General features: G+C 41.3%; 1 protein-coding gene across 1 annotated transcript; it reads left to right on the forward strand.

The window, feature by feature from the left end:
- Nucleotides 1–570: 570 nt before the first annotated feature.
- Nucleotides 571–10647, forward strand: BCL10 (BCL10 immune signaling adaptor). The gene is made up of 3 exons (XM_006205932.4): nt 571–899; nt 7247–7535; nt 9260–10647. The coding sequence occupies exons 1-3, from the start codon at nt 843–845 to the stop codon at nt 9613–9615; spliced, it is 702 nt and encodes a 233-aa protein (XP_006205994.2). The 5' UTR covers nt 571–842; the 3' UTR covers nt 9616–10647.
- Nucleotides 10648–11055: the final 408 nt, after the last annotated feature.

The raw sequence follows: 11055 nt of genomic DNA on the forward strand, positions 1-11055 counted from the left end.
CTCACAGCAGCCCTATCAGAGGTATGAGGTAGACAAATCTTCCTTACATGGATGAATAAATAAGGAAATACGTTTCAAATAAACAGTGACCAAAAAGTATGCAGACGTTAAATCAGGTGTGGGACTGTAGGCGGTTTTTCTCTTTCAGAAATTTCTTTACTATTGTAGTTAGGCTGTATATGTGACGTGTGTGTCGATGTGTGACCAAGTAATTTAAAAACCTGAGTGGGCAAACGCAGCAACAGGAAATCGTTGGGCAGGGTCTGGGAAAAGGGGAGGCACCCCGAAGGACAGGCAAGCCGAGACCGGACTCCCCCAGTGACGGAGCCGCCTGCGAAGGCGGTGTCTGCCCGCGGGCAGAGCAGCCACGCGCCCCACCCACGGAAACGATTCCTTTCCGGGAGGCCAACCCACTGCCACATGCAAACGACCTTGAGGCAGTGGGCGGAGCCACTCCTGAAAGGCTCCGGCCAGGGGACGGGAACAACGTTGGCCCGCGGGCTGGCACCGATTGGCTGTAGTAGAGATGGGGCGGGCTCTCCAGGTGGCCCCGCCTCACCGAGGGGCGGTGCCTGCGCCTGAGCCTCTAGGAGAGGGAAGGAGCCTGGCTCCGGGCTCCGCGTTGGGACGGGTAGGCCTGCTCCGCCGTACGCCCCAGAGGCAGAGCCGGAAGCGCTACAGTTTGATCCGCGAGTCCATCGGTTTTCGAAGGGGTAGCCCTCTTCCTTCAACCCTCTCCGCTTCCCCTGTGCCCCCTCATCCGGAGGCCGAAGCGCCCAGCCTGGGCGGGGCGGCGCAGCCCGAGCTCGGACCCGGAAGAAGCGCCCTCTCCCGCCTCCGCCATGGAGCCCACCGCGCCGTCCCTCACCGAGGAGGACCTGACTGAAGTGAAGAAGGACGTGAGTAGCACAACCTTGCCCGGGCGCCGCCGCGGGCCGGGGGCGGGCGGGGGCGGGCTGCGTTCCTGCGGGCGAGGAAAGCGGAAACCTGGCGTCCTAGTCCGAGTCGGAATCGGAGGAGGAGCCTGCGGTGGGAGAAGCGGAAGGTCCGGACACCGCAGGACCGCGGCGAACCCTGCATCCGAGGGACGTTGGTGGAAGTGATCTGATCCCCCGGTGACCTGTTAATCCACGTTTTAAATCGCTGAAAGCAGGGCTTGGGTTTCTGAAACCTCGTTTCGGTGGAGCGTTTCTGCACAATCAGCTTCTTGCCCACTCCTCACCCCCCTGCGCTTTGGAGCTGCGTTGTTAGGGATCGACGACTCAAGTCCATCCTTGAGTCAGACTGCCTTGGCTGCTGGCTCAACCTGGAGCAAAAGCCGGACCAGATAAAGGATCAGATGCTCCAGATAGAGGATCAGTTTGCTCCAAGCAGTGGAGCAAATACATAAAACTTTTGCAGAGTGGGTTGGGGGAAGCTCAACAGCTGAAAGCACGACCTGGAATTCCCCTAGTAAGCAAACGCCCACATATTTAAATTGAAGGGGCGAGGGGGGTGGGAGGAAGGGATGAATGCATGAAGCCGAGAATGAATTCACAGGTAAACGTTGGAAATACTCAGTAGCTGAATTATGGTCTTCTGCTTGGATAGTGCAAAAGTGCACAAATCTGAGTATTTAATCGTAAAGAATGACTTTGTGGAGATGTGACTTGTTTCTGTTTTCCTTTGCTTTTAGTTACTTGTTTTGCCACATGAGACATATATATGAGTACCATTAAAATACTTTATATAAACTCAAATTAGAAACTGACAACATGAATTGTGTTCTGCCTTCACAATGCAGTACTTACACAAAGTCATCTTTGTGAGCTGGACAGGACACCAGCTTTTTAAATGTTCATGTGCTTCAGATCCCTTCCTTTACCCTCACCTGTAAGGTTTATTGCACTGTACTCATAATTACAGTTGGTATGACTCATTAGCAGAAGGAAACTGGTTATGACTGGGACTTGTGCCTTAGTCTCCTCGTTCAACAGATAATTGTGGAGCACTTATATAGAAACTACTGCTCTTGGGCCTGGAAAGATACAAGAAATGACAGGCCCCTGCTTTATATGCTAGGTAAGATTGGGACATTGATAACTACCAAAGAATAAATGAGTGTTGTTTTAAGATTTGTACCAGAAAAGACATGAACTTCAAGAGCTAGGCCTCAGTGTTTCAAATGCTGTGCCACACAATTTATAAAGTTCTCATTTAATCTGTATAACAACCTCTAAGGCAGATAATTGTCATTCCCTTTTACAGTTGATAAAACAAGTAGTGAAATATTACAAGCAAGAGGATATAAAACCTGTCCACAAGCAGATGTGAAGGGTGGCTTCCAGGCCTTTATTTTTTCCCATCAGTTCACTATTATTATTCATCTCCATGATTTCAATTTACAGCTATATCAGAAATTCATAACCTTGGGGAATCATGGATGAGTTTCAGGATGTCTATGGAAAAAAAATGTATGCACCTTTTTTTTAGGGATTTTTTTTGTGATATTTGCAAAACGGTTATGACCTTGGAAGATTTTTAAATTGTCATCTATATATTTGACTTCCTTCTCTCTCTCAATTCTGAGTGCTTATTTCCAAATATCTCCTGGAGAGGGAGGGTGTAGCTCAAGTGGCAGAGCATATTCTTAGCATGCACAAGGTCCTGAGTTCAATCCCCAGTACCTCCTCTAAAAATAAATGAATAAACCTAACTACCTCCCCCACCAGAAAATAAATTTTAAAGATATATATATTAAATAAAACAAAACAAAACAAAAATCTCCTAGAAATCCACTTTTATTTATATTCTTCAGATTCCTCACCTTATCTAAAATTGAACTTTTTATCATCTCTCCAACAAAGCTGCTTGCTGTTTCTGCTGTATTCTCTGCCTTGATGACTATTATACAGTTGTACCTCTATATCCGTGGGGGGATTGGCTGCTGATACCAAAATCCATGGATGCTCAAGTCCCTTTTATAAAATGGCATAGTGTTTGCATATAACCTACACACATCTACCCATGTACTTTAAATCATCTCTCAGTTACTTATAATACCTAGCACAAGGTAAATGCTATGTAAATAGTTGTAAACACGATGTAAATACTATGTAAATAGTTGACCCACACAACAAATTGAAGTTTTGCTCTTTGGAGCTTTCTGGAAATTTTTCTTTCCAAATATTTTGGATCCACTGTTGGTTGAATCTGAGAATGTGGAACCTGCAGGTACAGAGGACCCACTGTACCACCACTTTTCCTCCTGGAAATTCCCACTTCTTCACTGTACTCCTCCCCATGTGCCCCATCTAGTTGTTACCTCATCTTTTTGGCTGAATTTAGTTCAGTTTCATAAATGTGGACTACCTGCTGCTGTGAGGCTGATATTGTCACTGATTCTAACAGTTCAAAAATTAAAAATTAAGACACAATCCTAGTTTGAGAAGAGGTCAGCTGCTTAGGGGAGAGGGAGCAGATGTAAAATGATAATTGCAAATCACAAAATAAGTGCAGTGAATTTGGCATTCATCCAAAATGTTACCTACTTGGCACTCTGCTAAGTGCAGGATATACAGAGTTGAACAAAATGTACCTGGTTTTTGCCTGCTTTTAACATGGGTTATCTGGGTTGAAAACAAATAAATGTGTAATTCCAAATTATGGTACCTACTATGAAGAAGACAAACAGGTGCTGAGACAGTAACAGGGGACGTCTGTTGAGATAAGATGGTCAGAGAAAGTTACATTTAAACTGATTCCTGAAGAATATGACAGAACTGTGGGAAGAGCATTCTAGGCAGAATAGAATTTGCAAAGGACATGAAACAAGCCAGATCTTGGGGAAATTGGAAGAAGGCAGAGAATGCCTTGAGGTGAAGTTAGGGTGATGGGTTAAGGCCAGATCATGAAGGGTCTTATCGATCGTAGTAAAGAGTGTGCGTTTTTTCCCCAAGTGTACTAGGGTTTTTTCCCCATGTGTAGTATTGAAGAATTAGGTCTTTAAAAGATCCCTCTGCCTATTGTACGGACTGGGGAGAGCAGAGGTGGGAAGAGAGAAACTAGTGAGGAGACCCCTGGAATTTACACAGGAGAGAGGTGGTGACTGGGATCAGGTGAAGGCAGTGGGAATGGATGGAATGAGAAGATTCTAGATGCATGTTTTAAATGGTAATGATAGGACTTGGGGATGGTCTGAATCTGGGAGTTGAGGAAGCAAGTGGAATCATGTTAGAAAGTGGAAATGTCAAGTCAGCATTTAGACCTCTAAGTTTGAAGATCAGAAAGGAGATCTGAGCTAGAAGTGAAAGTGTGGGATTGAATGAGTTTACTTTGGGAAGTTGAGAGCTAGAAGGGAAAGGGAGACCACAGAAGAGTTTTTAAAAGTGAGGCGTTATGGCCACAGAGATGGGAAGAAAGCCAGGAGAGTGTGGTGTTCACCTAAGACAAGTACAGAATATTTCAGGGAGGGAGTGGTCAGCTGTATTCACACTGCTGAGAAGTACGATGAAGACTAAAAGTATCAAATTTAGCAATTAGGAGATCGTTGGTGACTTTGAGAAGAGCAGTGGGACAGAATGAAAATGTCTGGTTATGAACTGGAACATAGAAGTGGAGTCTGGTATATAGAAAGGTGAAATGTGTACCCAGGGTGCTGTAAAGACAGAGGGGAGCAGTCCTCATTTGGGGGAGTGACCTGAAGGTGACCACTGCCCTGAATTTTTAAAGATTAATAGGGACTTAGGATATGAGAAGAGAAAATATGGCAACAGTAACGAGTTAAAGAAGTGTAGTGACAAACAGCAGTTTCAGTAGAACGGTAAGTTCCAGGTCGTAGATTAAGCTGGAGAGGTAGCCGGACCCTGTCTGCCGTTGTCAAGGAGCTGTTACTGACTGTCAGACACTGTGTCGAGCCTTCATATGCAGTGTCCCGTTTAGTCCTCCTAGAGAGCCTGCCAAGTATTTATCATTATTTTACCAATAAGGAACCTGAAGCTTCAAGAGGTGAAGTAACTGGCCCCAGCTCTCATGGGAATGTGGCAGCATCACGATTAGGTCTGAGTCCAGAGCATGGCTCTTAACTTACTGCTTTGCCATGGTTGAAGACCTTTATCTTTTAAGTCAAGATGGAACACAATGTCTTAAATTTTGTAAAAGTTAACTAACAACATTTTGGTATTAGTAGAATTCATGTGACATTCCCGATTTCCATTTTCTCTTGAAATCAGTTAGAAGATCTGATAGGCGTGTGAGGAGGATTTTGAGGGGAGTGGGAAGAGAAGGACGAAGTGTAGCTAGGTGTCTTGTTAATAGTCCTGCAAGATATATAGGGACCCGAACTAGGGCAATGCTAGTAATAGGGATGAAGTGAAGGGGCCGATTAGGTAAATGTCAGGGATGGATTGGCAGCACCCAGTGGGTGGCTAATGGGATGTGGCAAGTGAGTGAAAGAGGAAGAGTCGAGGATGAGCTGCAGGTTGGATGAATGGTTGGATGGATGGGGAGGGAGGAGGTGCTCCCAAGTGAGCTGAGAATATTGGAGGAAAAGGATAAGGGAGGAAAACAAATTTGGTTTTGGACACGTTGGATTTGAAATACCATTGGAATCTCTAGGTGGAGAAAGTCTTGATCACATGAAAATTTGGAAATCATCAGCACATAAGTGATAGGAATGACAACAAGTGAGGTTTTGCAAGGAGTTCATTTTTTCAGTCTAGTTTTCTCCTCATTCCCGCAGCGTAAATTCACGCACTCAGCGTATCTTATATAAGGTATTGCAACAGCCTTCTAATTAGTCTCCTTTGACCCCAGTTTTTGTTCCCCCCAGTCGTCCGTGAAAGTTTTCTTGTTACCTCTTACTTATAAACCTTTGATGAGGTTTTGGCACAAGGGTTTGTAATTTCCCCCGCTGTGCACCTGCATGCCTCTAGCGCAAGTGTAGCCTCTCTAAATTTCCCAGGTCCTGGAGGCAGTTACTTGCCTACTCTATGCTTCCCCAGTACTTGACCTGTAAACTTTTTCTCTGGGTCACATCCCATTGTCTTATACTTATTAGCTTGAGTGTGATAATGTGTTCTCCAGCTAGACCTTGTGTCCTTTGCATGCAGGATTCAAGTCTTGTTCATTACTCCATTCCCACTGCTCAGCCCTTGGCACATTAGGCATTTAGATACGTGAAATGTTTGTTGTGTGAATAAATGAATGTGAAAGTTCAGTGGACTGAGAACCACAGGAACCCCTCACCTGGCCTACTTTTCTGCCATGATACCCTGGAGTACTTTGAAGATTTTCCATTGTCTTTATTTAGCTCATCATTGTCACTGTGAGTCATTGTCATCACCACTAACATTTACTCATCACTTACTATGTACAAGGCACTTTTCCTAGTACTTTACATGTGCTAATTTATTCCTTTTACACTCAGTTAAGGAAACTGAGGCACAGAGGAGATAAGTTACCTAGCCAAGAACACATATCTAGTAAATGAGGGAGCTGATACAGTTGCTGACATTAAATTATTAATGCCATTTTTTAGGACCCACATCGATTTTTGGCTGAGTAAGTCCCCTTAGACACTTCTCAGGTTTAAGCCTGTTTATGTGATTTCTTTTTCTTTATTTTTAAAATTTTTCAGTATCCACTCTTCCTTTAGGTTTCTTTCCCCCCACACCTTTCTACCTCCCTTCTACTGAGACATTGACTTAGGTTATAGTCTTTCCAACTAACTCCAAAGGTAGACACATTATGGGCCTTTTTAGGTTAGGTTGTTTTCTTCTTTTCTTCTGTTTTCTTTTCTTTTTTAGTGGTTTTACTCTAGGTAGATGGAAAGTTAATAACAAACATGAGAAAGTTACAAACTGTGAGACCTCTCACTAAGTTACCCTCTCTAGTCCTGACCAATCCTGGATTCCTTGGTAAAAGCTAATTCTTCTGTTCTCATCCTTTTCCCCTGAAGGCCCTCAGTAGACCTCCATTTCCACAGACCCAGGCCCCCAGATTAGACTGGCCGCTCTCACAGTAGTTTGGTCTTGGTTTATAGGTGTGAAGATGAGATCAGAGCAGGACAGAAGCTGTGAGGAACATAGTCAGGACCTACTTCTGTCTACTCGGACCTTCATTGTAACAGCACGCCTGTAGTAGGCCTGCGCCTCCTGCGTTCAGGATGTGTTCTCTCAGCAGTTCAGATTCCCAACTAATCAGTCACCTGTGTGATTTCCTTAGGTGGTAAGAAAAATAACATTGAGACTTACTTTATGTCTTTTAGGCTTTGGAAAATTTGCGTGTATACCTGTGTGAGAAAATCATAGCTGAGAGACATTTTGATCATCTACGGGCAAAAAAAATACTCAGTAGAGAAGACACTGAAGAAATTTCTTGCCGAACATCAAGTAGGAAGAGAGCTGGAAAATTGTTAGATTACTTACAAGAAAACCCCAAAGGACTAGATACCCTGGTTGAATCTATTCGGCGAGAAAAAACACAGAACTTCCTGATACAGAAGATTACAGATGAAGTACTGAAACTTAGAAACATAAAACTAGAACATCTGAAAGGTAAGGTATCTTAGGTGTCCAAGAGTTCATTTAAATGTAACAATGCTTTTCAAAGTAGAATGCAAAACAAAGCAAAAAAACTCAGAGATTATTTTGCTTTCATTCAAGAAGTTTAAGGTTCAGAATTACATTTGATTTGCATTTTTACCTTATTTGATGTCATTACATTGCAAAAGTGGAATATCACTCAGTGTTCTGTATTTGTATTCATTTAACTTTACCATTTATAGAAAACTATGATGAAATCCCAGTGTACACAGGAGTTTGTTTCCAAAGTCAGCAGACCTTAAGATTAATCCGTTCGAAAGTAACCCCTGAAAATGCATATCTCATCTAAAGAACTCTGTGTAGGTGAAGTATGTGAATTTGACCTCTGATAAACTCTGATAGTTTTTCTCTCACCAGTTGATACAAGATGAAGTAGTTGGCTTACGTTGTTGAGAATCATATTGTATAAATTATCCGTAACTTTAAAACTAGGATCACACTCAGTCTGGCAAGATGAGAGAGGCATGAAACTGAGATTGATTAAGGGAGCAGCAAATTCACCTCTTTTGTTTCACTCTCAGCCCAGAGCTCACACTCACTAATTGGAAGGCTGCATAGAATTGTCTGCACAATTTAAATCCCCTCACCCTCCAAGCCCTCATCTGTCTCTGTCTCTCTGCAGAGCACTTAAGATGAGTGTGCATGTGATATGGCTCTACTCCAGGTCTCCTAAGCCCTGGGGAAACAGAAATGAGTCATTTGGGCCTCTGCCCTTAAGGAACTGTCAGTCTGTAAATCCGTGCTGGAACACAGTTGAAGTTTCCCCTCAAAGCATATTTAAGAAAATAGTTTATTGCATGGGACAGAAATGCTGACTGTGTTGTGCAGTTGAAAAACTAGTGGGGAAAATGACATACAAATGTCAGGTTTTATATAAAATTTGTCAACTCACAAGACTCTGTGCCTGTAGACAGGTTGAGTATTTGCTCAGCCTAACAGAAAGATAAATTGTGTTTGTGTTTATTCTTCCTGCCCTGAGGCTGATTGTTGGCTATACCGTTTGGATATGATTAAATGCTTTGATTAGAACAACTACTATCATTTAAGTAATCTGAACATTATTTAATATGAAGAGGAGACCTGGATTCTAGGTGCCGCCTTAGCAGGATGTAGTCCTGGAAGGTGGGGCATGACTAAACTGTTCTGGGCCTCTGTTTTCTCATCTCTAATAGTGAGATACTACCCCAGATGACCTCTAAAATCCCTTCCACTTCTAACACCCTGTGATTCAAGAATCAGTCATTGTAAGTAATTAGCTTATAGAATTTTACCATATACCAAGTTTAAATTTTGTTTCTGTTGGGTATTATTTTGTGTGTGTGCTGGAATGCTGAAGAATTTTGTTTTAATTGTGAAAGCTATTTCTTGTGAATAATTTTAGGGGCAACTTAATTTTTCCAGGTCCTTCAGTGATTTAAGTATTATAAACATAGAAATTAAATGTGAATTATAGTATGTAGCAAGGAAATTGAGACTTTTTCCTTATCTAGAAAATGTAAATAATAGTATACCTCGTGATGGTTGGGAGAAACAGATAATGTGAAATGCGTTATGACAGTTTATAAATTGCTATTTCAGCTTTGGTTGTGTGGTAACTAGTTTGTAACCTTTACAAGATGGGTGTGGACTCAGTTTTCTAGTTACTTTTCACTGACAACTGAATACTTTTATCCTAGGACTGAAATGTAGCAGCTGTGAGCCTTTTCCAGATGGAGCCACAAACAGCCGCTCTAGATCAAATTCAGATGAGAGTACTTTCTCTGAAAAACTGAGAGCATCCACTGTCATGTATCATCCGGAAGGAGAGTCCAGCACAACCCCCTTTTTTTCTACTGATTCTTCTCTGAATTTGCCTGTTCTAGAAGTAGGCAGAACTGAAAATCCCTCTTTCTCTTCAACTACGCTTCCTAGACCTGGGGACCCTGGGGCTCCTCCTTTGCCACCAGAGCTGCAGTTAGAAGAAGAAGGAACTTGTGGAAACTCTAGTGAGATGTTTCTGCCCTTAAGATCACGTGCTCTTTTGAGGCAATGACACTTTACTGGCTTTTAATGTTTTTAACAAGGACAAAAAATATTTGAATCATCTTACAAGGTTGCTATAATGACTTATTAACATTTGATGCACATCTTTTATACACATCTTTTAAAAAACACAATGTAAACATAGTTTGTAAATAGAAATTTTTAGAATAAAAGAAGCATGCTTTTAGATAGCTGAAGTCAGTCATGTTGATCATGTACCTGGCAGTGTTTTCTAGTTTTTTTCATTTCTGAGGTAATTTAGTGTTTTCACTTTTTTATGCCCTAAGACTAATTTTAATAGAGACCATTTCTCTATTTGAGAATAGAGTCTTAGGCTGGGAGTAAAGTTTCTTCTCTGTGTATTTGTCCTAATAAGTTTCACAGTCTAATAGTCCTTTCCAACCACTCAGCAATAAATTTTCAGCATTAAGTTGTTCCTCTTTGCTAATGAAGCCAGTCACTGCTAGGGCAACTGCCAGCGTACCGAAAAGAATCTTTTTCCCACTCAGTTGGGCTTACAGAGTCCCCTTCTGATTCAGAGGAACGTCTGATGGAATTTGAGCCACCTAAAGTATCAATGTGCCAAAATACATTTCTTATTAATTTTGCTAATTAATACTACTTTCTTAAGATTTTCACATTCTTTGCTTTATCATTCTCATTCCTAAAGAAAAATCTTGACAAAAACTTCAGTTATTATGTATAATTTGATGAGATTAAAAAAAAACTTTCTCTGTACTTTTCTTCATTCTCTTTTAATGAGGACCACTGGACAACTAAACTAACTAGAACACAATGTTTTGTGTGTGTGCGTATGTGACAGCTCTGTTTGGAATTCTGTTTGGAACAAGCAGGCCATTAGCTAGATTTGTCTTTTTGTTCCATGACAAAGTTTGACTAATTTTACACATTTATAAATTTTCTGCTTTCATTGTTTTCATTGAATTATAATTTCCTGATATCTGTCTCGTATATATTTCCATTACTTGCAAAAAGCAGAGGTGGAAATATGCTATTAAAAATAAATTGTTTTTAAATTGTAGTGCTGTGTTTTGGAAGTTTCAAATTTTTCAATAGAAATTAAATAGCTGAAACTTTAAATATGTACCAATTTTTATAGGAAACATTACTTCAAGTTGTGAAAAGGAGTTGCATTTCTGGATAGACCGATGAATTTATCAAAGCTAAGATTTCAACTGACTTAGACTTTTGGGTTTTCTGACTTCTGTGAAGTCAGTTTTTTTCCTTTAAACACTGAAAACCAGCCATTGCCAAAAACATATAAAGTTGAATGATAGACTTACGTGATATAGTGCAATTGGTTATTAGGTTGATTAATGTAGCAGTGAGAAAGTTAATTTTCACAAATACCATATTATCACTTAATATAAAAACAACACCTTTGAGCTAACTTTTTTTATTGCTTTTTAAAAATTAAGACGCTTTATTT

This window comes from Vicugna pacos, chromosome 13 (genome assembly GCF_048564905.1).
Source record: "Vicugna pacos chromosome 13, VicPac4, whole genome shotgun sequence".
Classification (NCBI taxonomy): Eukaryota; Metazoa; Chordata; class Mammalia; order Artiodactyla; family Camelidae; genus Vicugna; species Vicugna pacos.

What these genes read in the sequence shown, in the direction of transcription:
- BCL10 (XM_006205932.4), top strand. Translation starts at nt 843, where the DNA reads ATGGAGCCCACCGCGCCGTCCCTCACCGAGGAGGACCTGACTGAAGTG. An exon ending in TGACTGAAGTGAAGAAGGAC is followed by an intron (nt 900 to 7,246) that starts GTGAGTAGCACA and finishes TATGTCTTTTAG; the next exon opens with GCTTTGGAAAATTTGCGTGT. An exon ending in AAAACTAGAACATCTGAAAG is followed by an intron (nt 7,536 to 9,259) that starts GTAAGGTATCTT and finishes CTTTTATCCTAG; the next exon opens with GACTGAAATGTAGCAGCTGT.